The following is a 26,122-nucleotide window of genomic DNA, read 5'->3' on the forward strand; positions in this document are numbered from 1 at the left end:
ATTTTCTGACTCGAGAGATGAGGTATTGTGAGGGAGGGGCAGGCTTATTCAGGCCTGCTAGTTCCTGGAGAATTGGATGTCAGGCAAAAAGTGGGTTTATCAGGAGTCAAACCTGTCACGATGCTTCTGGCCTGCCACGCTCCACCCCTATTGTGTTTGGCCATTCACACCTTCTACTCTCTCTGTGGGCTGCCATTAGCAGCCTTTCCCCTTGTTTCTGTGGCTATGATTCAGCTTTCATTCCCTCACCCTGCAGTATAAATATCTCCCACTTTCTATGTCTTTTAGCTTTGACAAAGGTCACCTGGACTCAAAACGTCAGCTCTTTTCTCTCCTTACAGGTGCTGCCAGACCTGCTGAGATTTTCCGGCATTTTCTCTTTTAGTTTCGGATTCCAGCATCCACAGTAATTTTGTTTTTATTTTTGCCCACAATGATTGGTTGACTTTTAACTAAACTGCAGGAGTGGCACAGCAAGCTAATAAACTACTGGATGGACAACAATGCGGATGGGATCAAAGGTTATGGGGAAAAAGCAGGATTAGGTTATTGAGTATGAAAGTATGGAAAAAATGAAAGTATTCATTTTATGACTTCATTCTTAGGTTTTGATTTGATTTGATTTATTATTGTCAACATGTATTGGCACACAGTGAAAATTATTGTTTCTTGCACACTTTACAGACAAAGCAGACCGTTCATAGGGAAGGAAAAGAGAGAGTGCAGAATGTAGTGTTACAGTCACAACTAGGGTGTAGAGAAAGGTCAATTTCATGGAAGGTAGGTCCATTCAAAAGTCTGATGGCAGCAGGGAAGAAGCTGTTCTTGAGTCGGTTGGTACGTGATCAACGTAAAGAAGTCGGTTGATTGTAGGCATTGCAGAGATAGCCTTCACTAACATAGAAACATAGAAGATAGGAGGAGGCCATTTGGCCCTTTGAGCCTGCTCTGCCATTCATTATGATCATGGCTGATTGTCCAACTCAATAACCTAATCCCCATAACCTTTGATCCCATCCACATTGTTGTCCATCCAGTAGTTTATTAGCTTGCTGAGCCACTCCTGCTGTTTAGTTAAGAGTCAACAAATCACTGTGGGCAAAAATAAAAAATAAATTACTGCGGATTCTGGAATCTGAAACCAAAAGGGAAAATGCTAGAAAATCTCAGCAGGTCTGGCAGCATCTGTAGGGAGAGAAAAGAGCTGACATTTCGAGTCCAGGTGACCCTTTGTCAAAGCTAAAAGACATAGAAAGTGAGAGATATTTATACTGCAGGGTGAGGGAATGAAAGGTGAATCATAGCCACAGAAACAAGGGAAAAGGCTGCTAATGGCAGCCCACAGAGAGGGTAGAAGGTGTGAATGGCCAAACAGCAGAGAAGCTGAAATTAGAAGGTAAACTGAGATGGTGCGTCACTGAGTCACTGTGGGACTGGAAACAGCCATTTCACTTTGGATTCTTGCGTCTGAGAGCACAAACAGTTTTGTTGCCTTGGGCTCACCTCGAATAGGGGTCTAAGCTGGCTAATTAACGTTTTGGGTTGTAGTAATCTGCCTCTCTTTTTCACTCTGCAGCCACCAGAGAACCTTTGTGCTTGAAGTCATGGGCAGACATTGTGGGTAAGTTGCAGATTCATGTGACATTCAAACTCTTAGCCTCGAAAAGCTAATTATTAAAAAAAAAACAAGTGGAGGGGCATGCTGGACAGAGTAGATAGGGGGAAACTGCTCCCACTGGTGAAAGGATCGAGAACGAGAGAGCACAGATTTAAAGTGATTTCCAGAAGAAACATATGTGATGTGAGAAAAACCTTTCACCCAGTGCAGTTCACACAATGCAGTCACCACGTGCAGTGAGTGATTGGGGTCTGGAATGCAATGCCTGGAAATGTGTTGGAAGCAGATTCAATTGAGGCATTCAAGAGGGCATTAGAAGATTATTTGAGCAAGAGTACAGGGGAATGGCACTAAGTCATAATGCTTATTTGGAGAGCTGATGCAGACATAATGGGCTGAATGGCCTCCTACTGCACTGTAACAACTCTTGTGATTACAAAGGGGATTGATAGAGTAGATGTAGAGGAGTTGTTTTCACATATGCTTGAGTCTTAATACTAGGGGGCCACAACTCTGAAGATAGTCACTAATACATCCAATAAGAGACTCCAGAGAAACTTTTTTTTACCTGAAGAGTGGTTACAATCATAGAATCCTACACTGCAGAAGGAGGCCATTCAGCCCATTGAGTCTGCACCAACTACAATCCCACCCGGGCCACGCCCCCATAACACCATGCATTTACCCTAGCTAGACCCCCTGACACTAAGAGGCAATTATAGCATGGCCAATCCACCTAACCTGCACATCTTTGGAGTATGGGAGGAAACCAGAGCACCCAGAGGAAACCCACGCAGACACAGGTAGAATGTGCAAACTCCACACAGACAGCGACCCAAGCCAGGAATCGAACCCAGGTTCCTGGCACTGTGAGGCAGCAGTGCTAACCATTGTGCCACCATGCCACCCCAATGTGGAACTTGCTACAACGTAGGATAGTTGAGACAAACAGCATTCATGGGGAAGCGTGTATGGAGCATAAGCAGTGTTATATAGGGCTGATTGTGCTGTAATTCTATACAATTGCAGCTAGTTCCATCAAAGCAGTGGTTTCCCTGTTACTGGCTGGCCATGTAACCCGTCTGGTGGTATTGTTTTGTGTAGGTACCTGGCTCTGGTGTCTGCATTGGCTTCTGGTGCAGACTGGCTCTTCATTCCAGAGGCCCCTCCAGAGGACGGCTGGGAGGATTTCATGTGCAAGAGGCTTGGAGAGGTAAGGATTGTGGGCGCTGCTTAAACATTGGGAAGTCTCTGAACATGACAGACCATCTCTTCAATTCCCAGCTCTGACCATCAGTTGGCTAAATAAGAGGGTCGACAACATGTCCCGATCAATTTACAGTCTGCGCATTAACAGCTCCAGATCCAGTGTAATGAATTGGTTAACGTAACTATTCTTGGGGAGTGGGTAGCACTGGCAATGCAGGCATTTGTTACTTATCTCTAATTGCCACTCGTTGGGTTGTTGCAGAGGGAAGTCAAAAGTCAGCACTTTGGTGGGAGAAGGCTCAGCCAGCCTGGCAGCTTTTCTTCCCCAAAGGATATTCATGAATTGATTGGTATTTATGGCACTTCCGACAGCTTCTTACCAAATATTAATTCCAGGTTCTCGGGGTGCTATGGTGGGTTTTGAATTTATGTCTTGTGGAGTAATTATTCAGCCTCTAGGTCACTAATCCAGGACCATAAACAATGTGCTTCAACACTTTATTTGCTCTGAAGTTCATAAAATCCCAACAGTGCAGAAGGAGGCCATTTGGCCCATCGAGCCTGCACCAATGACAATCCCACCCAGACACTATCCCTATAAGCCCACATATTTACCCTGCTAATTCCCCTGACACTAAGAGGTAATTCAGCATAGGCAATCAATCTAATCTTTGGACTGCAAGAGGAAACTGGAGCACCTGGAGGAAACCCACGCAGACACAGGGAGAACTTCCAAACTCCACAGTGACCCCAGGTCCCTAGCGCTGTGAGGTTGCAGTGCGAACCACCGTGCTGCCCACAAATCCTTTCTCCCATTCCCTCTGTCCTGTTACATTGCTCCATTTTCCATTAAGAGATCATCCAGTTGCAGGTCCCTGTAACCAGAAGACAGTGCCTTACACTAGCACAGAAAGAATGCTGATACTACGCTGCAGGACTGAGGGAGTGCTGCACTCCCAGAAGTGCTGTCATTCACATGAGAGATTAAATCAAGGCCTTGCCTGCCTTCTCAGATGGGTTTAAAGGATTCCATGGAAGTACCCAAAGGCCATGGGAGATCTCCCCAGAGTACTCACTATAGGGATGACAGCCTCAGGAACAAGAATAGATCCTTTGATCCTGCTCTGCCAGTTTACAAGATTATGGTGGATCCAATTGAAAATAAATTCAGTGACCCAGCTTCCAGTGGTTTCTGGGGAAGAGAATACCACTTACTAAATATAAATGCAAGTCCTTTTTCTTTTAATTATATACATCCGTCTGTGAGAAAGTAACAGGTCTCGAGTTGGTTACTTTCCCAGACGTTGTAATGAAGACTTGCTATCCAGGCCCTAAGCTCTGGAAATCTCTCCAACCCATTTTCCTTTTAAGAAGCTCCTTAGAACCCCCTTGCAGGACCCATTCATTCCTCCGAATGGACCGTGTGGACTGGACTTGGTATGCTTTTAAAAACGATTGTCTTTGTGGAATATAATTTGAAATTAAAAAATTACTTAAGATTGGGGGCAAAAAAGAGAGGGCCCAGAAAACTAGTCCCAATTACAGACTTGAACTTGTACAAGATTCAACACAACTGAACAACCGATAGCTATATAGAGCATTATGACTTTTCGGTTATCTTGTGTTGTGAAACTACCAGGTGTACACAGTCTCCAACTTTCAAAAACAATTCGCAGCTGTAACCATGACATCTTCTTTATGATTAAAAACCATTTCTGTTAACATTGCGCTTTCAAATGTAGTCAATTTCTAGGCTCAACCCAGAATTCCAAGTTGAGTTTCAAAATGTGGTCAGGTTAGCTAAGTTAGCTTTAAAGCATAGCATAATTAGTTACATAGGCAGAAATACCTTGAAATGAAGACTTTTAACCAGAACAAACCAGACAGAGGATCTCACACCACCTCTTTACTCAAAATGTTGATCACCTCTCTTCATGTTCCCTTTTGTGGCTTGGTGCCAGGTTTTCTCTGTTGGTGCTCCTGTAGTGCACCTTGGGGCGTTTTGGCACAGTGAAGGTGCTATGTAAATGCAAGTTATTGTTGGGAGGGGAAATGCCGATTTGCAGGCTCTATCGCTAATGGAGCCGAGGGTTGGGAGATCCTGAGTCAACCAGAGTCAGGACAGGGGAGGGTGCACCCTGGGATGTAGGGCCAGAGGAGGATACAGAGGAACCTTCCAATCGTGATTATGGTGCCTCGACTTATTGTTTGAGAAGTCCCAGAACAAATGTAAACCCCAAACCCTGTGGAATTAGTGAGACATTTGATTGTGCTGTGACGCGCATGGATTGCAATATGGGTGAAAAGATACCTTGACATCAGCTTCCGCTGTTGACATGAGATTATCAGTAATTTGGTGGGAAGGGGTTGGGGGGGAGTCTTGTGAATCAACTTGTATTCAGCTACTGGCAGTAACGTCAGTAGGCTGGGATTATTCCGTTCTGCAACATTGGTCAAATTTTAGAGACATTTGTTATTCCATTAGATGCTGCTTCCTGTGTCTAGTACTGCACTGACACTCTTACAAGGATATAATTACCCCACAATGGTCCTACAGTTGGTCCAATTAACCCAACAAACATAGACTTGTACTAATGTAGTGCCTTTCGTGACCTTGGGATATCTCAAAACAAACTTTACAGCTAATCAGTTGCTCTTTGAAGTGCAGTGACTGTTGGAATGTGGGAAAGCAGGAACCCATTTGCACACAGCAAGGTCAAAATGTGGTAATGACCAGATAATTGGTGTTAATTATATTGGTGGAGAGTTAAATGTTGGCCAGGGCACATTCCTTTACCCTGCTTAGAAATAGTTCAGTGGGATCTTCTCCGTCCATCTGAGGGACAGAAGGGGCTGAATGACCTCACGCCCAGCAATGCAGCCCTTCCCTAAAAATTGTACTGGAATGGGACTATGAAACCCACAACTCTGTGCGTCAGGATATGAAAGTGCAGCACAGTGGTTAGCACTGCAGCCTCACAGTGCCAGGGACCCGGGTTTGATTCCCGGCTTGAGTCACTCTCTCTGTGGAGTCTGCACATTTTCCTCATGTCTGCGTGGGTTTCCTCTGGGTGCTCCAGTTTCGTCCCACAATCCGAAAGACGTGCTGGTTAGGTGCATTGATCCGAACAGGCGCCGGACTGTGGCAACTAGGGGAATTTCATTGCAATGTTAATGTAAGCCTTACTTGTGACTAATAAATAAACTTTCTAAATAAACTTTAACAGTAGGAGGCCACATATCAATCAATATGCATATTCCGTCCTGGAAATAGCCTGACTCTCAGTTGCAGCAATTTTTAATCTTATAAGGAACTGAGTTTTATGTGACTTTTATGCAAATAGAATTACAAATTCCAGGTTAGATGCGTTGGCCGTGCTAAATTCTCCCTCAGTGTACCTCTACAGGCCCCAGAGTGTGGCGACTAGGGGAATTTCACAGTAACTTCATTGTAATGTTGATGTAAGCCTTACTCATGACGCTAATAAATAAATAAATATTAACACCGCACTAACTGACCTGGCACGTCCTTCCTCCAGAGTCGCAGCAGAGGCTCCCGGCTGAACATCATCATCCTGGCAGAGGGAGCAATTGACCGGCAAGGGAATTCCATCAGCTCCAACTACGTAAAAGAGGTAAGCACAAGATTATCAGTGCGTAAACCTGACAGTGAGAGCCGCACTGACGTGGCATGAGGAATATCTACTGCCAAGGTGGGTTCCTGTGTGCAACTGTCATTTTCAATACTGGACTGCAAAAATGGAGGCCAGAGTCAAGCTGTTTAAGGCACGAGGCAGGTGACTCCTGATATAAATCGGACAAATTGATTCTGGACCTGGGCTCAGGTGTCAATCAAATTATTAATTCAGTGAAGTTCAACGTAAAGTGTCTGGCTGTTTAGTTTCAAATTCGTGATTATTTAATATGTTGATTCCCGTCTCTGGCTATTTTCTACTTAAATCCCAGTTCAAGGGTATTTTATACACTGGAGTTTACAGAAGACAATCTCTGAACTGAGCAATAAGACAGTGTTTAGAATCTCATCCCATTCACACCTTGGGTCTGAGATTTACACTTTGCACTGGAAGCTTGCTCATAAGCACGTGGAAACTAACCTGCACTGACGTGCATTTATAATCCTTATTCAGGAGGAGGCTGGCTGGTGACTTTGTATTTTTTTTACCATTCAAAACAGCACACAGTTCATATTGAGAATGTTTTCACTGGGGATAGGTTACATCTAACAAAGTTGTAAACTAGTTCTCAAGATCGGTGGCGCAGTGGTTAGCATTGCTGCTTCACAGTGCCAGGGACCCAGGTTTGATTCCCAGCTTGGGTCACTGTCTGTATCAGCACACCTTCCCCATCTCTGCATTGGTTTCCTCTGGGTGCTCTGGTTTCCTCCCACAGTTCAAAGATGTGTGGTTCGATTGATTGGCCAAGCTAAATTGACCCTTAGTGTCCTGGAATGTGTAGATTAGAGGGATCAGCAAAGTAAATTGTGGGGTTAGGGCCCAGGGTGGTATTGTTAGCAGTGCAGACTTGATGGGCCGAATGGCCTTCTTCTACACTGTAGGGTTTCTACGACATTCAAAGATCTCCTCCTCTTCCCTTGCCCTGTGTGTTAACTGTATTTCAATGAGTTGGAGTTGCAAGGTTCACTAAATGTCCCTCTCCCTTTCCTTGATTCTTGTCTCTCTGGTTCCTTCCTTACTTCCCTCCGTCACTGATTTTCTTTTTCCCTCCTAGCTTGTTTCTAAGCGCCTTGGATTTGACACCCGGGTCACTGTCTTGGGGCATGTCCAGCGAGGAGGGACGCCCTCTGCCTTCGATCGGATTCTGGTAAGTGTACATGCCTACTCTGGGCCTTTGTGAATGGCAGCTCACCATGGACCTCCACATACCACTCACTGAGCAGTCAGCCCAATCAGGAGGTTTCAGGCTCTGAACCCAATGTTTGCTGCATTAGATCATTACAGGCAGGAAGCAGTAATAGGAGATGCCACAACTGGCCTTGGGAGCTATTGACTAGAAAGGGGGAAAACAGCTAGGATCTCTGGTAAGTGTGGGCTGTGGCTGGGGAGCAGGGTTGGTGGATCTGCCCCCAGTGCTTGTTGGCTCTTATCATTGAGGTTCACACATTAGGAATGGGTGTTTGTGGGAGAGAGCAATGGAACTGTACACCACCCCATATGTTAGGCGGTGGGTGGAGAGGGGCGGGGGTGGTGGGAAGAGAAAACTGGTGAAAAGACGAGAAAGGATGGCATTGACGCCAGCCTTGTTTGTGGCACTGCTGCTTTGGAGCATGACAGGGTGCTATGGCATATCTGAAAACGGTTTATCTCTGTGTGTGCGGTGTATTGTCGGCTGCACTCAGTAACACACTTCTGTTTCAAGACAGAAGACCTTGGGTGAAAGCCACTCCAGGATATAAACAAAGTCTGCAGTATAGTGGGAGTACTACACTGTTGAACATGCTAATCACAAGATAAGATATTGAACCGAAGCCTTGTCTGCCCTTTCTCTTGACCCTATTCTGAAGAAGAGCAGGGGATTTCTCTCAACATACCCGATCCAGACAAATCATTCATCATTATGCTGCTATTAATCAGTTGCTCTGTTTGCCAACCCAGCAACAGTGACAGTGTGTAAAATTCCATTGATTATAATATGTTCTGGGGCATCTTGAATGTGAAAGGTGCTATGTAAACACCCAAGGCTTTTGTCTCTTTGATCGTAGGAGTAACATAATAGAGAAAAATATAGTATGTCTCAAGTGCATTACAGCCAATGCAGTACTGTTGGAGTGCAGTCACTACTCAAATATAGGAAATGCAACAAGTAATGTGTACATGGCAAGCTCCCACAAATGCCAGTGTGATAACAACCAGATGACCTGTTGTAGTGACATTGGCTGATTGCTAAAAACCGGCCAGAGTACACAACCACTCCTTCAGAACTGTGGCCATGATGTGGAGTTGCCAACGTTGGACTGGGGTGGGCACTTGGAGAGCTGCTCCTTCTTCGGGTCTTCTTACTGTGCCCACCCCAGTCCAAGACCAGCATCTCCACATCGTGGCTACCATGGACAACTGCTGGCTTAAAGTGGAGAGGATCTCCAAGAAGATCGTGCATATCGACACAGACATCAAGTTTCGACAAAGATACAAGGCTTCACCTGATGAAGGAGCAGCATCGCTCCAAAAGCTCGTGATTCCAAATAAATCTGTTGGGACTTTAACCTGGTGTTGTGAGACTTCTTACTGTGCTGCAGATTGTGGCCTGAGTTGGATTTGAATGCTCCACCTTCTGACCCTGGGACAAAGATCTATTCACTAAGTGACAGCTGACAGGCCAGGAGGAAAGGAACTAAAATGCATGGTAAATTAGGTAGTGATTTTGTTTTTGATCCTCCAGTTGAGTGTCACTGGCTAGGCTAGCCTAGCCTTTATTGCCCATTTCTGATTGCTCTTGGGAAAGTGATGCTGAGCAGCCTTGAACTGTTCTTGAACCACGCAGTCCATGTGGTGTAGGTACACCCACAGTGCTGTTAGGGAGGGGGTTCCAGGAGTTCACCCCAGTGACAGTGAAGGAACGGCTGAATATATTTCCAAGTCAGGATGTTGAGTGACTTGGAGGAGAACCTCCAGGTGGTGGCGTTCCAGGTATCTGCTGCCCTTGTCCTTCTAGATGGTACTGGTTGTGGGTTTGGAAGGTGCTGCCTAAGGAACCTTGGTGAATTAGAGATGAGCAAATCTTTTCTTTAAAAAATATTGTTTTTGTGACTTTTTTTTACCGTTGTTTTCTTTAGCACAAATAAAGAGGAAAATTAAGAACGTAAGAACTAGGAGCAGGAGTAGGCCATCTGGCCCCTCAAGCCTGCTCCCCCATTCAATAATGGCTGATCTTTTCATAGATTCAGTTCCACTTACCCGCCTGCTCATCATAACCCTTAATTCCTTTACTGTTCAAAAATTTATCTATCCTTGCCTTAGAATTATAACCCTGTAAGCCAGAATAAATTTAAGAACCATCCTTTTTTACTTTGAACATATAAAAACTGAGTATAAAACGTGCCTAATATAACAAGCTCCCGTGTAGTCATAAGTTATCAGAATCAGGTGCACTGCAGCAATTCACTAAAGATCCTTAGATAGCACCTTCCAAACCCACGACCACTTCCATCTAGAAAGACAAGGGCAGCAGATACATTGGAACACCACCAAGTGCCCTCCGAGCCACTCACCATCCTGATTTGGAAATGTATCACCGTTCTTTCACAGTCGCTAGGTCAAAATCCTGGAATTCCCTCCCTAACGGCATTGTGGGCCAACCCACAGCACGTGGACTGCAGCGATTCAAGAAAGCAGCTCACCACCACCTTCTCAAGGGACAACTAGGGATGGGCAATAAATGCTGGCCCAGCCAGCGACACTCATGTCCCACGAATGAATAAAAAAAATCAAACAGTGCTGTTATCTGAATGGCAAAAGATTTGGAAAGTATTGTGGGGTAGAATACTCAGGGACAGTGGTCGGTGGGGGGCAGGGTGGTGTTGTGGGGGGCTGTTCTCCTGACATATTTTCAGCAGAAGCAACCACTTCTGCTCCTTCTTCAGGCTTCTTGGAGAAGGACACAGGATGATATCTGGATATCTCCATCAGAACCTCCAGGCTGGCTTGAAACAGCAACACCCAACTCCTCTTCAACCCCCGCCCCTACACACAATCATACACAGATATTTGTGAAGTATATATTTAAAATCCAGCTGAAATATGAAACAGCACTAAATGTAGGAATATGTATTAAATTGCAGCCATGGTGTGTGTCATTTCTATTTAATAGCATAGTCATCATTGCTAAGGCTCTTCAGGTATGTTTCATATTGGCAGGAATTCTCCGGTCATTCACGCTGGCGCGATTCTTCAGTTCCGCGGGTTTCCCACCGGCATGGGGTGTCTGTTGACAGCAGTGGGACTGGAGAATCCTGCCACTAGCAAACAACACACCACCTCTCGCCAGCAGGAAACACATGGGTGGGAGACCAGAGAATCTCACCCATGATGTTTCATAATCTATCAGCTTTCCAGAGCAGGATTGCCTTTAGCATTTCTGCTTCTTTGTATAGCATCTGCAGCACAGAAATGGATTATTCAGCCCAGCCAGTGTTCGTGCTTCATCACTCTACTTCCTCTTTCCCTGCCAAAGGGAAAAAGATACAGAACTCTGAGGTCACATAACAACCACTTCAAGAGCAGCTTCTTCCCTGATGCCATCAGATTTTTGAATGGGCCTACCTTGCATTAAGTTAATCTTTCTCTACACCTTAGCTATGACTATAACACTACATTCTGCACTCTCTCCTTTCCCTCTCCCGGTATGCTTTGTCTGTAGAGCATGCAAGAAAGAATACTTTTCACTGTATACCAATACATGTGACAATAATAAATCAAATCAACCTATCCATCTATATTCCTTCCTCCTTTGCTTGTTTCCTTGCACAGTTTGATGATCTTCTTTCATTCTGTTCTCAGAGCAGCAAGATGGGCATGGAGGCTGTACTCACCCTCCTGGACGCTTCGCCAGAGACTTCATCCTGTGTGGTCAGCCTGTCTGGTAACCAGGCTTTGCGGCTGCCGCTGATGGAGTGTGTGCAGCTGGTGAGTATCGGGTCCTCTCCCTGGCGATGTTTCTTGCTGAGGACAGGCAAGCAATCCCTCCCGTTGCAACCTGTTATTTTGAGCGGGTTCCTCCTCCCTCCATTCATTGCCTTGATTAACTTGTGATCCCATTCATCCAGCGCCAACCTCCGATGTTCGGACCGAAGGACAGTAGATCGAATGTTTTCTGAATAACGAGAAGCTAGGAACTGTGTAGCGACAGAGGGATTTAGGATTCCGTGCACAGAGATCTCCAGTAGCCAGTGAACAGGTATAATGGAATGCCAGCCTCGATTACAAGGGAGCTGCAATACAAAAGGGGTGGAGGTTATGTTACAGAACGCTGGTTAGACTGCCTCTGGAGTACATAGGGTGGCACAGTGATTAGCACTGCTGCCTCACAGCGCGAGGGACCCAGGTTCGATTCCCGGCTGGGCTCACTGCCTGTGCAGAGTTTGCACGTTCTCCCTGTGTCTGCATGGGTTTCCTCCGGCTGCTCAGGTTTCCTTCCACAGTCCGAAAGACGTGATGGTTAGGTGCATTGGCCATAGTAAATTCTCTCTCAGTGTACCCAAACCAGCAGCGGAGTGTGGCAACTAGAGGATTTTTGCAATAACTTCACTGTAATGTTAATGTAAGCCTATTTGTGGCACTAATAAGTAAACTTTGTGTTCAGTTCCGGGCACTCAGGAAGGATTTATTGGCTTTGGGGGAGGTGTGATGAAGATTCACCCCAACAGTACCTGAGCTTAAAATGCTCATTATGAAGACCAGTCACACAGACTGGGCTTGTATTCCCTTAATTATGAAAAATTGAGGTTTGATCTAATAGATTCATAGATAAGGTAGGTCAAGAGAGAGATTATTTTCTCTGTCAGGGAAATCCAGAACAAGGGGACATAATCTTAAAATGAGACCAAGGTCATTGAGGGCAACACATTGGCACAGTGGTTAACACTGCTGCATCACAGCACCAGGGACCCGGGTTTGATTCTCAGTTTGGGTCACTGTCTGTGCGGAGTTTCCACATTCTCCCCATGTCTGCATAGCTTTCCTCTAGATGCTCTGGTTTCTACCCACAGTCCAAATATGTGTAGGTTAGGTACATTGGCCATGCTAAGTTGCCCCTAAATTGTCCCAGGATGCATAGGTTAGAGGGATTAGCGAGGTAAATGTGACGGTATAGGGCCTGAATGGCTTTATGGTTAGTGCAGACTTGATGGGCTGAAAGGCCTCCTTCTGCACTGTAGAGATTCTATGATTCTAGGTGGCAATGTCAGGAAGCACTTCTCTAACACAAAGAATAATGGAAACCTGGGAAACTCTCCTGTCCAAAATGCTATCGAGGCTGCAGATGTTTGTAGATTCCTGAACTAAACATTGTTTCTTGGTGGTACAAAACTTGAATATTGCTGAAAAGATATTGCTGAGGTTTTTCTTCTAGCATTCATTAGGACAAAGGCAGGAATGCCAAATTTCAAACAACCAGGACAGTAATTGTTGTGGTCCTTCGAAATTTGGCATTCTTCTGTTTGTCCAGTTGAAAAGCTTTAGCAATTCCTCTCTCTTTTCAGTAATAAAACTGAAAGTGTTAGTTTTCTCATTGGGTAGGAATAGAGAGAATATGGGGCAGCACGGTGGCACAGTGGTTAGCACTGCTGCCTCACAGTGCCAGGGACCCGGGTTCGATTCCAGCCTCGGGTCACTGTCTGTGCAGAGTTTGCACATTCTCCCCATGTCTCCATGGGTTTCGTCCGGGTGCTCTGGATTCCTCCCACAATCTGAAAAATATGCTGGTTAGGTGCATCGGCCATGCTAAATTCTCCCTCAGTGTAAACCGAACAGGCGCTGGAATGTGGCAACTGGGGGATTTTCACAGTATCTTCATCATAGTGTTAATGTAAACCTACTTGTGACACTAATAAATTAACTTTAAGGCAGATAATTGGAGTTGATGTACAGATCAGTCATGACAAAGCAAAGTAAAAGTAAAATTTATTTATTAATCACGTGTAGGTTTACATTAACGCTGCAGCGAAGATACTGTGAAAATCCCCTAGTCGCCACACTCCAGCACCTGTTCGGGTACACTGAGGAAGAATTTAGCATGGCCAATTCACTTAAACTGCACATCTTTGGACTGTGAGAGGAAACCAGAGCACCCAGAGGAAACCCATGCAGGCATGGGGGGAACATGCAAGCTTCACACAGACAGTGACCCAAGCCGGGAATTGAACCCGGATCCCTGGCGCTGTGAGGCAGCAGTGCTAACCACTGCATCACCATGTCGCCCATAATGATGTAACTCAATGGCATAGCAGTTGCAAGGGGCTGAATGGCCTAACATTTGATGTGTTTTCTTCAAAAACAGTGGGCACTGGGGTCTGCAGTGCTGATTCTGTATATCTCCATTCCACACACTTTCTCTGTATCATCGCAATGCTGCTGTATAAAATGCTTTCTGCATATTAAGTTACATGATGAGTGTCTCTTATGAGAAGGCAGTTTAGCCTCCTGTGCCAAACCATGCTGCCCCCAAGGTCAAAAGCTGACTTTTAGCATAAGTTAAATAAGAGGAATTTAATCCTAGTCCTCAAGTGATTAAATTACTGCTTTAAAAAACTTATTTTTACGATAATGTTAGTCATGTACAAACAAACTAAGCAGATCTCCCATTATATCCCATCAATTAACAACTTGCATTTGTATAGCGCCGTCAGCATAGTAAAACATCTCCCAAGGTGCTTCAGAGGAGAATTGCCAGGTAAAGTTTGGACATGGAGCCACGTAAGAAGATAGGAGAACGAGTGACCAGAAACCTAGTCAAGCAGGTAGGCTTGAAACAGTGTTTAGTAGGAGGAGAGAGGCAGGAAGGTTGAGACAGGGAATTCCAGCAGCTTAGCCCCTAAGGAGCTGGCGACTGACCAGGAACTGGAAGTAAATCAGGATTGTACAAAAGACCAGAAGTGGAGGAACGCCCAGAATCCAGAGGGCTGGTGGTTGCAGAGAATGGAGAGGGGCAAGTGGAACCATAGAGCACAATATCAAAGTGGAGGTGGTTAAAACACTTCATGGCGTAGTAATAAACCACAGGCCGAGGACCCGGGCTAGATTCCTGCTTGACTCCCGGCCGATTTCTGGCAACCTTGCCTCTCCTGAGTGAGTGAGGGGGAGAATCAGTGAGGGAGAATGAAGTATAGTCTTGTTCCTGTCTGTACACCACTGACCTGTGCATTGTGGGTGTCAGTGATAAGGACAGCCACTGGACACACCAGAGAGCGAAATGGTGAACCTATTCTTTTTCGATATGGTTTGATTTTATTCTATCCAGTTCACTGAGGAATTGTTCCTGTGTCACTGCTCAATCAGAGGGATGACATGACCCCCCCCCACCCCGGCTCTTTTCTCAAATACCTATTAAAGGACTACAGGGATCTACGGATTTCTAAGAGTCACCTTCAGCTGAGAAGGTGGAAGGAGGGGAGAACTGAGACAGAGAGTTTAATTTTTGACACTTTGGCTAAAAAAAAATGGTGATTTCTTCATTTCGTCATTTTTTGTTTTGTTTGAAGACCAAGGATGTTCAGAAAGCGATGAACGAGAAGAGGTTTGAAGAAGCCATCACTCTGCGCGGCCGGTAAGAGTTCCTGCTCCTTTTTTTTAAATCCATGTCGCAGATATCATCAAACCATCAGAAGAAGAAAGGCTTTGCAGTTCTGTAGCGTTACTCCACACCTCCCAATGTCCTTCGCGACCGGTGACACGCGTTAAAAGTGCGCCGGTCAATTTATACACAGCAAGATCCCACAAATAGCGATGTGATAATGTGGATCGAAGGATAAATGTTGGCCCTGTGCCCTTGGAGAAGTCCTCGACAGTACTTCAAAATAGCGTGAGAGCACCTTGTGCGTCCACGTGGGAGGACAAGGTGAAGGCTCAAGTTATTTTCTCATCGGAAACACAGACCTTCCCTTCCCCCTCAGTCTGAAGTCCCTAGGGTTCAGTTTCTTCACTGTCACTTGGTTTGCAATTTTTTTTTTTGCTACCTTTAGAAATGGCAGCTGGAATTCTCCCATCTCGTCCACCACTGGAGTTTTAGCTGGTGGGATGCGAAGAATGTGAAACACCATTGATGGTCAGGCAGGAATTTCCAGGTTTTAGACCAGCACGCCCGGAGAATTCTATCCGGCATCTTTTACATGCTTTGAAATAATATTGAGCAGCTTTTATAGTGTGCAAGTTTAATATTTTGTATCCTGGGTGTGGAAGCAGAGCTTGCTTGAGGTGGCAGTGTGGATCAGTGGTTAACACTGCTGCCTCAAAGCGCCAGGGGCCTGGGTTCGATTCCTGGCTTGGGTCCCTGTCTGTTTGGAGTCTGCACATTCTCTCTGTGTCTGCGTGGGTTTTCTCTGGGTGCTCCGGTTTTCTCCCACAGTCCAAAGATGTGCGGGTTAGGTTTATTCGTTATGCTAAATTGCCACTTAAGAGTCAAGTGGACTAGCAGGGTAAGTATGTGGGGCTGCGGGTATAGGGGATGGATGGGCCAAATGGCCTCCTGCACTATAGGGATTCTGTGGATTGCCAGGAGAGATTCTGAGTTGGGTTCAGTGAACAAGCTGCATTGACACAACATTCTTTCAATGCATTGAGCTGAGTAATTCCTCCCGGGCCCTTCCCCAGTGACAGGATATTTACAGAGCGAGTGATTAATGAGGATTGTGATTCCTTTTTAAGCAACTGCCACCAACACATGCTGTGTAATGAACACCTGAGGGACCGGAAGATGGTGAACATGACTCACTGAGGCAGTGTTAGAGAGCTTCACTCCATATTTCAACATGGTTCCATGGGCAGCACCTTTCCCTGCAACTCAGAAGGTCAGGGGTTCAAATCCCCAGTCCAAAAGAATCATAGAAGCCCTACAGCGCAGAAGGAGAGCATTCGGCCCACCAGCCTGAATGGCCTCCTTCTGTGCTGTAGGGGCTTTGTGAGGCAGAAGTGCTAACCGCCGTGCCACTGTACCATGAGCGGCATGGTGACACAGTGGTTAGCACTGCTGCCTCACAGCGCCAGGGACCTAGGTTCAGTTTTGGCCTCCGGTCACTGTGTGGAGTTTGCACATTCTCCCCATGTCTGTGTGGGGTTCCTCCGGCTGCTTTGGTTTCCTCCCACAGTCCAAAGATGTGCGGGTTAGATTAATTGGCCAGATAAATGGCCCTTAGTGTCAGGGGGACTAGTGGGGTCAAGGGGATGGGGCCTGGGTGGGATTGTGTGGTGGGTGCAGAATTGATGGTCCGAATGGCCTCTTTCTGCACTGTAGGGATCTTTTGATTCTATGAAGCCTGTACCAGCAACAGTTCTGCCCAGGCTCCATCCCCGTAGCCCCAAATGTTTACCCTGCTAATCCCCCAACACCAAGGGGCATTTTAGCATGGCCAGTCAACCTGACCTACACATCTTTGGAGTGTTTGAGCAAAACTCCAAGCCGTAACTCCCAGTGAGCGCTGTCCTATCAGAGGTGCTACCTTTCACATAAAGGAAACTGCAAGACTGAGGCAATTTCTCCACTTCTCCGAGGTGGGCACAAAATATTACATGGGGTTGTTTTGAACAGAAGGTCTGTGCTGTGCCAATATTTATCACTGACCCACAAAAACATTATCTAGATGTTATTGCGTCGCAATTTATGAGGGTTGGTGCACAAATTGGGCACCGTATTTTCCACATTACAGCTCTGCTAATGCAACAATATGGTGGAGGGGGAGATGCATCCTGTATTCCCAGATACGGGATGCATCTCCCTCCATATTGCTGCACTGAACCTTCTAAAACTTAAGACAAGAACCTCCTGCCTGTGAACCTAATGATTACCCGGAAAACACACACAAAAATTACAATAATCCATCAACAAAACCAACAGGAGGTTGTTGATAGAAGTGAAAACTCTGATGCACTGTTTTTTAAAAATATTTATTTGTGGGACATGGGCTTCGCTGGCTGGCCAGCATTTATTGTCCATCCCTAGTTGCCCTTGGAGGGTAGCTGGGAGTCAACCACATTGCTGTGGCTCTGGAGTCACATGTTGGCCAGACCAGGTAAGGATGGAAAATTTCCTTTGCTAAAGAACATTGGTGAACTAGATGGGCTTCTCCAACAATAGTTTCATGGTCATCAGTAGATTCTTCGTTCCATTAATCCAATCTGCTATGGCAGGATTCGAACCTCCGGTCCCCAGAACATTAGCTGAGTTTTTGGATTAATAGTGTGGCAATTTTACCACCAGGCCATTGGCTTCTTGCATGCTAGTAACCAAACCCAACACACTTAAAGAACAACAGCCACTCTCCCATTCAAGAGGACATGTATCATAGAATTATAGAATCCCTACATTACAGAAGGAGGCCACATGTCCCATCGAGTCTACACCGACGACAGTCCCACCCAGGCCTTATTCCCGTAACCTCTCATATTTACCCTGCTAATCCTCCTGACATTAGGGTTACTTTAGCATGGCCAGTCAATCTCGCCCACACATCTTTGGATGTAAGGAGCTTTCCCTTGACTGTTCCTGACCTGGAGACTTCTTGCTAGGGTGATGTGTATGGAGTTCTCCGTTACTGTGTCTGAATTTTACCCAGTGAATTTAACAACATAAATTTACAGCACCACGGTCACCCTGGATGCTTTGTGACGCAAACCAAGTAGACCTGAGATCCTAATGGAGGACTCTATTGTTCCCTTTGCTACAGGAGCTTTGAGAATAACTGGAACATCTACAAGCTGTTGGCCCACCAGAAACCTGCTCTGAACAAGGTAAGCACAAAGTGTTAATATTGCTGCCACGTTGGGCCTCTCGCATGTGGTGCGTCTATAACTAAGGAACCCCCAGGCAGTCCTCACTTTCGGTTGCTATTTGCATTCTACGTTGAGGGAAACCACCATGTGAGGTGGGATGGCAGGTGCAGGGAGCGTATAAAGTGCTGGGTACAGCGGGTGGGGAGTGGACACTGCTGCAGCACACCTCACTGAGTCAGCTGATTTGATTTTATTGTCACGTGTATTGGGATGCAGCGCAAAGTATTGTTTGTTGCTCACTATACAAAGCATACCATTCATAGAGTACGCAGCAGAGAAGCAAAAAAGGTAGGGTAAAGATTATAGTGTTACTGTCACAGATAGGGTGAAAAGAAAGATCAGCTTAATATATGCTAGGTCCATTCAGAAGTCTGATGGCAGCAGGGAAGGAGCTGTTTTTGAGTCAGTTGGCACGTGACCTAAGACTTTTGTATCTTTCTTCTGACAGACTAAGTTGGAAGAGAGAATGTCCGGGGTATGTGGGGTCCTTCATTATGCTGGCTGCTTTTCCAAGGCAGTGGGAAGTGTAGGCGGAGTCAGTGGATGGGAGGCTGGTTTGCCTGATGGATTGGGCCACATTCACAATCTTTTCGAATTGCTTGCGATCTTCTTCAGAGCCGGAGCCATGTTAAGCTGGAAAGGACATTCGGCCTCTCGCACGTGGTGTGACTGCGGAAATCCTAGGCGCTCCCCACTCTTGGTTGCTATTTGCATCGTACACAGAGGGAGGGGGGATCCACCATGTGAGGTGGGATGGCAGGTATAAAGTGCTGGGTACAGGGGGATGGGTGGACACAGAGTACTGCTGCAGCACACCTCACTGAGTGATCTACACCTGGTGTCAGAGGTTACTAAACCGTATACCAGAATTTCTAGGAGATTTGCAAAGAAATGCAGCTTTTTTTAAGTTGGATTGAGTTCTGGTTAGACCCCATCTGGAGTTCTGCATTCAGTTCTGGGCACCGCCTAGCACAAAGCAGCCCTGGAGTGCACGTAGAGCATATTCGCCAGAACTATACTGGGACTAATGGGTTAAATTATGACAACAGGTTGCATGGACTGAACTTGCATAGCTTTCAGTATAGAAGATGAAGGAGTGCTGTAATTGAGTTGTTTAAGAGGATTTAAGGACTTGATAGGATAGATAGAAACTATTTTCTCTGGTGAAAGAACAAAGGGACATAACATTAGAGCAAAACTGCCCTCACTATTTCAGGGAGCATTCCTTCACACTAAAGATAGTGGAAATCTGGAACTCTCTCCAAAAAGCAATTGAGGCTGGAGGAGAGGGGTCCACTGAACATTTCAGAACCAAGAATGATGGATTTGTTTTAGGCAATGGTGCCAAGGGAACCAGGACAGGTAAATAGAGTCAATATACAGATCAGTCATGATTTAAATTGGGGTACAGCGGGCTCGAAGTGGCTTTTTCTTATTCTGCTAACCGGAGCTGAGGGTGCACATCTCCATGGTGCATGAGTAGCACAGTGCTTAAAACTGCTGCCTCACAGTGCCAGGGACCTGGGTTCGATTCCCGGCGTCAGGGCACTGTCTGGGCGAATTCTGCACATTCTCCCCGTGCTGCGTGGGTTTCCTCCGGGTTCTCCAGTTTCCCCCCACACTTCAAAGATGTGCTGGTTAGGTGGATTGGCTGTGGGTTACATAAGACGGTCTATAGAATCATAAAATCCCTACAGTGCAGAAGGAGGCCATTCATCCCATTGTGTCTGCACTGACTACAATCCCACCCAGGCCCTATCACTGTAACCCCACATATTTACCCCAGTAATCCCTCTAACTGGGACACTAAGGGGCAACTTAGTATGGCCAGCGCATCTAACCAGCCCATCTTTGGACTGTGGGAGGAAACAGGAGGACCCGGAGGAAACCCACGCAGACACGGGGTGAACTTGCAAGATCCACACAGACAGCAGCCTAAACCGGGAATCGAACCCGGGTCCTTGGCACTGTGAGGCAGCGGTGCTAACCACTGTGCCACCATTATGGTTAAGAAGGAGGCCATTCAGCCTCTCGAATACATGCTAGCTCTCTGCAAGAGCAGTTTAGTTAGTCCCATTCCTTCTCTGAGGGTAGTGAGTCTGTGGAATTCTTTCCACAGAGGGCTGTAGAGACTGGGTTGAGTATGTTCAGAGCTGAGATAGACAGATTTTTAATTAGTAAGGGAACTGTGGGTTATGGGGATAAGGCAGGAAAGTGGAGTCATGGTCTCGTTGAGCAGACCTGATAGGCCGAATGGCCTACTTCTGCTCCTGTGTCTTATGGTCTTAAGTTGCCTGTGGGGTAACAGGGTGGCACAGTGGTTAGTATTGCTGCCTCACAGTGCCAGGGACCCAGGTTCGATTCCTGGCCTGGGTCACTGTCTGTGTGGAGTCTGCACATTCTCCCCGTGTCTGTGTGGGTTTCCTCCGGGTGCTCTGGTTTCCTCCCACAGTCCGAAAGATATGCCAGTTAGGTGCATTGACCATGCTAAATTCTCCCTCGGTGTACCTGAAAGGCACCAGAGTGTGGAGTCAAGGGTATTTTCACAATAACTTCATTGCAGTGTTAATGTAAGCCTACTTGTGACAGTAATAAATAAGCTTAATTTAAACATTCTTTTGGCAATCGCCTGGGATTGAGGGGCCAACCTGGGTGTATGTGGGGCTGTAGGTGAAGCCGGAGAGCTCTGATCAGACTGTTCTGTTACTGGACATGCACCCTCTGTCACACCTAGCTGTCCAGTTAAAGGTGGAAGTTAGTGCTGTGACGGTTACCCGAGCTGCGATACAGTAAGAGGCAGCTCGTAGGGATTGGGCTGTAATTGAGAATGACCCACACTGACATCTCACATTGTAGCTCTGCCCCCTGCTATCCTCTCTCCGAGTAGTGAGCTAGTGCCCGACAAGGTGCAGTGCAATCCCCACGTTGACACATCTCTCTGTCTTTTGCCTGTCTCACAGAGTAACTTCAACATCGCTATTGTGAATATTGGAGCACCCGCTGCGGGGATGAACGCGGCTGTGCGATCGGCGGTTCGAGTCGGGCTCTCAGCGGGTCACACTGTCTACACTGTGAGCGATGGGCTGGAAGGGTTTGCTGCGGGACAGGTACGTGGCTCTGTTGTTCCAGGGAGACGCAACCCCGCCGTCTGGTCCGCGTGAACGCTGGGAGGGATTGGCAGCAACAAGTGGCAGAGGATTAACTAATTCTATCTAGGTGGGCATTAGCAGATCCCCCATGGCATTGCTGACAGTTGGAGGATATACGGTGCAGCCCTCCTGTGGCATTGCTCACCGTGATGGAGGAGATACTGTTCAGTCCATGTAGATGGTGCGGCCCTCCTGTGGCATTGCTGACGGTGATGGAGGAGATACTGTTCAGTCTGTGTAGATGGTGCGGCCCTCCTGTGGCATTGCTGACGGTGATGGAGGAGACACTGTTCAGTCTGTGTAGATAGTGCGGCCCTCCTGTGGCATTGCTGACGGTGATGGAGGAAATACTGTTCAGTCCGTGTAGATGGTGTGGCCCTCCTGTGATGTTACTCACCGTGATGGAGGAGATACTGTTCAGTCTGTGTAGATGGTGCGGCCCTCCTGTGGCATTGCTGACGGTGATGGAGGAGATACTGTTCAGTCTGTGTAGATGGTGCGGCCCTCCTGTGGCATTGCTCACTGTGATGGAGGAGACACTGTTCAGTCCATGTAGATGGTGCGGCCCTCCTGTGACATTGCTCACTGTGATGGAGGAGACACTGTTCAGTCTGTGTAGATGGTGCGGCCCTCCTGTGGCATTGCTCACCGTGATGGAGGAGATACTGTTCAGTCTGTGTAGATGGTGCGGCCCTCCTGTGGCATTGCTCACCGTGATGGAGGAGATACTGTTCAGTCTGTGTAGATAGTGCGGCCCTCCTGTGGCATTGCTCACCGTGATGGAGGAGATACTGTTCAGTCCGTGTAGATGGTGCGGCCCTCCTGTGGCATTGCTCACCGTGATGGAGGAGATACTGTTCAGTCCATGTAGATGGTGCGGCCCTCCTGTGGCATTGCTCACCGTGATGGAGGAGATACTGTTCAGTCCATGTAGATGGTGCGGCCCTCCTGTGGCATTGCTGACGATGATAGAGGAGATACTGTTCAGTCTGTGTAGATGGTGCGGCCCTCCTGTGACATTGCTCACCGTGATGGAGGAGATACTGTTCAGTCCATGTAGATGGTGCGGCCCTCCTGTGGCATTGCTGACGGTGATGGAGGAGATACTGTTCAGTCTGTGTAGATGGTGCAGCCCTCCTGTGGCATTGCTGACGATGATGGAGGAGATACTGTTCAGTCCATGTAGATGGTGCGGCCCTCCTGTGGCATTGCTCACCGTGATGGAGGAGATACTGTTCAGTCTGTGTAGATGGTGCAGCCCTCCTGTGGCATTGCTGACGATGATAGAGGAGATACTGTTCAGTCCATGTAGATGGTGCGGCCCTCCTGTGGCATTGCTGACGGTGATGGAGGAGATACTGTTCAGTCTGTGTAGATGGTGCGGCCCTCCTGTGGCATTGCTCACTGTGATGGAGGAGACACTGTTCAGTCTGTGTAGATGGTGCGGCCCTCCTGTGGCATTGCTCACCGTGATGGAGGAGACACTGTTCAGTCTGTGTAGATAGTGTGGCCCTCCTGTGGCATTGCTCACGGTGATGGAGGAGATACTGTTCAGTCTGTGTAGATAGTGCGGCCCTCCTGTGATGTTGCTCACCGTGATGGAGGAGATACTGTTCAGTCTGTGTAGATGGTGCGGCCCTCCTGTGGCATTGCTGACGATGATAGAGGAAATACTGTTCAGTCCATGTAGATGGTGCGGCCCTCCTGTGGCATTGCTGACGGTGATGGAGGAGATACTGTTCAGTCTGTGTAGATGGTGCAGCCCTCCTGTGGCATTGCTGACGATGATGGAGGAGATACTGTTCAGTCCATGTAGATGGTGCGGCCCTCCTGTGGCATTGCTCACCGTGATGGAGGAGATACTGTTCAGTCTGTGTAGATGGTGCAGCCCTCCTGTGGCATTGCTGACGGTGATGGAGGAGATACTGTTCAGTCTGTGTAGATGGTGCGGCCCTCCTGTGGCATTGCTCACTGTGATGGAGGAGACACTGTTCAGTCTGTGTAGATGGTGCGGCCCTCCTGTGGCATTGCTCACCGTGATGGAGGAGACACTGTTCAGTCTGTGTCGATAGTGTGGCCCTCCTGTGGCATTGCTCACTGTGATGGAGGAGACACTGTTCAGTCCGTGTAGATGGTGCGGCCCTCCTGTGACGTTGCTCACTGTTGGAGCAGATGTAATGAATAAAGATGTGTTACACTGGGTAGCCTATCTCATGGCAATGGGAATGTGTTGTGTTTACATTGATGTCAGCAGCTGTCTTGTGGCATTGCTCTGAGTGAGGGTGTCACCAATACAGTGTAATGGGGACTGTTACAGGGTGTAAACGTGACACATGCATGAAGCATCCAGCAGAACTGTAAGGTACGTGTTCTCCTTGTCTTTTTGCTGCAGATTAAGGAAGTGAGCTGGCGTGATGTCGGAGGCTGGACAGGTCAAGGTGGCTCGCTGCTGGGCACAAAACGGTACGCACTGTCTGAGACCCTGCACACACACTCACACTCAGTAGGCTTAGACTACAGCATCGGGTACACGTTTCCACATGTGTGGACCAGGGATGTAAGATAATCACTAATAAATCTAGCAATGAATTGAAGAGACAGTCTAGAACCAGGGGCACAATTTCACAGTAAGGGGGAAACCACTTGGGACTGAGATAAGGAGAAATTTCTTTACACAGAGGGTGGTGAATCTTGTCTAGCTACGTTCATGAAGGAATAATGGGTAAGGTGAAAGTGGTGTATGAAGATTTATTTCTTAAATTAACACTGCAATGAAGTTAGTGTGAAAATCCCCTAGTCACCACACTCCGGAGCCTGTTTGGGTACACTGAGGGAGAATTTAGCATGGCCAATGCAGCTAACCAGCACACCTTTCGGAGTCTGGGAGGAAACTGGAGCACCCGGAGGAAACCCACGCAGGCATGGGGAGAACATGCAGACTGCACACACACAGTGACCCAGACTGGGTCTCTCGTGCTGTGAGGCAGCAGTGCCAACCACCGTGCCACCCTGCTGGGTGCAAGGGGATGGGGCGTGCTGCTGGTGTGAAACATAAACACTTGTGTGCTGTGTTTCAATTCATGTCTCTCTTCGCTGGCCCCAACAGCCAGAAGCAGCTATTTCTCAGTGTTCTTGTATCGGCTTCACTTGCCCGTCCTTCGCCCACATTTACCTTTCTCCTTCTGTTTGCAGAACGCTCCCCGAGAAGTGCATGGAACCGCTCGTGAGACAGATCCGCAATCATCACATTCACGCCATCCTCATTATTGGCGGGTTCGAGGTGAGATGCTGCACGTGTTCGTCCGAGTCGGGAGGACCTCCCGGCTCTCTGCCTTGTGGCTCTGGCCGTGCCCTGCTGCCGTTTTAGTGGGCGTTTGCTGACCGTCCCTCTAGGTTTGACCCATTCCTCACTCTGACACAGCCATTGAGCTGCTGACAGGGGGTGCTGTTGAGCTCACAGTGAGCATGGCTCGGCTTTGCCACCTGCTGACCCATGCTGGTACTGCAGCCACACGGAGAAGAGATTTTAGGTTTGTTTTGTGTGTAGAAACTCCAGATAAACTGGCAGCGTAAATGGCTGGTGGCGTCTGTCTGGACCCTGAGCTAGAGTAGCCTGTTTGACCATGGATCTTACACTGTTGATGCTCGCTGTGTGGGTGCAAATGGCTCAGATCCCCAATCCAGGGAGCAGGGTGTGTAATCTAGGCTGGCACTGAGGTTGCTTTCTATAACAGCAACCAATTAACCCGCAGATTAGGGGGTATTTATTTTTTAAATCCTCTCCATCTCGACATTCTGCTGGAATTAAGACCATCAGGTTTTTTTCCAACCTGATTGCTTCATTCTCAAGGAACTGTCAAACCTACCAACCCATCCACAATCTCTGGACCATTCAGATTCAGAACTTGGTGTCACCTCCACCCGCCCTTCCTTCACTCCCTCTTTATAAACCTCGGCTGCAGCCTCCAGCACAAGGCCCAGAGCCACTGCCGCCATCTTGGTTTGTCTTCTGGTGGAGGTCTGTGCGGTTTCTGAGGTGAAAATGGGGGCCACAGTGACCCGGGCAGGCGCCGTTCACCAGCCTGTGCTTCTCCTTCCTCGGCAGGCCTTCATGGCAGCCCTGCAGCTGACGGAGGGGAGAGAACGATTCGAGGAGCTCTGCGTCCCCATGTGCGTCATCCCGGCAACCATCAGCAACAACGTGCCGGGCACCGACTTCAGCCTCGGCTGTGACACTGCGGTCAACGCCGCCATGGAGGTAAGCGGAGGTGGGGACCGGAATGTGGGGGCAGGAGGAGGACATTCAGCTCCTCCTGTCCAGTGCACGGGAATAGCAGGAGGCCAGTACTGCCATCATTTATAACCTGGGATCGGAGTGATGGTGGGGTGAGGCCTGGGACCGGAGTGGTGGTGGGGTGAGGCCTGGGATCGGAGTGATGGTGGGGTGAGGCCTGGGATCGGAGTGATGGTGGGGTGAGGCCTGGGATCGGAGTGATGGTGGGGTGAGGCCTGGGATCGGACTGATGGTGGGGTGAGGCCTGGGACCGGAGTGATGGTGGGGTGAGGCCTGGGATCGGAGTGATGGTGGGGTGAGGCCTGGGATCGGAGTGATGGGGAAATGCGGAGCATTG

At 47.7% G+C, this 26,122-nt stretch overlaps 1 protein-coding gene across 1 annotated transcript in view; it reads left to right on the forward strand.

The window, feature by feature from the left end:
• The window catches only part of LOC145349917 (ATP-dependent 6-phosphofructokinase, liver type-like), a 63,438-nt gene that overhangs the window by 27,890 nt on the left and 9,426 nt on the right, over window positions 1-26,122 (forward strand). The window contains exons 6-16 of the mRNA XM_080198583.1: window positions 1,577-1,621; window positions 2,723-2,831; window positions 6,367-6,462; window positions 7,577-7,669; window positions 11,362-11,487; window positions 15,060-15,124; window positions 18,237-18,300; window positions 21,303-21,449; window positions 23,884-23,954; window positions 24,684-24,771; window positions 25,597-25,749. Of these exons, the coding sequence (XP_080054709.1) occupies window positions 1,577-1,621; window positions 2,723-2,831; window positions 6,367-6,462; window positions 7,577-7,669; window positions 11,362-11,487; window positions 15,060-15,124; window positions 18,237-18,300; window positions 21,303-21,449; window positions 23,884-23,954; window positions 24,684-24,771; window positions 25,597-25,749 (1,057 nt within the window). The remainder of the gene's footprint in view (window positions 1-1,576; window positions 1,622-2,722; window positions 2,832-6,366; window positions 6,463-7,576; window positions 7,670-11,361; window positions 11,488-15,059; window positions 15,125-18,236; window positions 18,301-21,302; window positions 21,450-23,883; window positions 23,955-24,683; window positions 24,772-25,596; window positions 25,750-26,122) is intronic.

Source organism: Carcharhinus amblyrhynchos, chromosome 11 (assembly GCF_965287045.1).
Source record: "Carcharhinus amblyrhynchos chromosome 11, sCarAmb.v2.hapA, whole genome shotgun sequence".
NCBI lineage: Eukaryota > Metazoa > Chordata > Chondrichthyes > Carcharhiniformes > Carcharhinidae > Carcharhinus > Carcharhinus amblyrhynchos.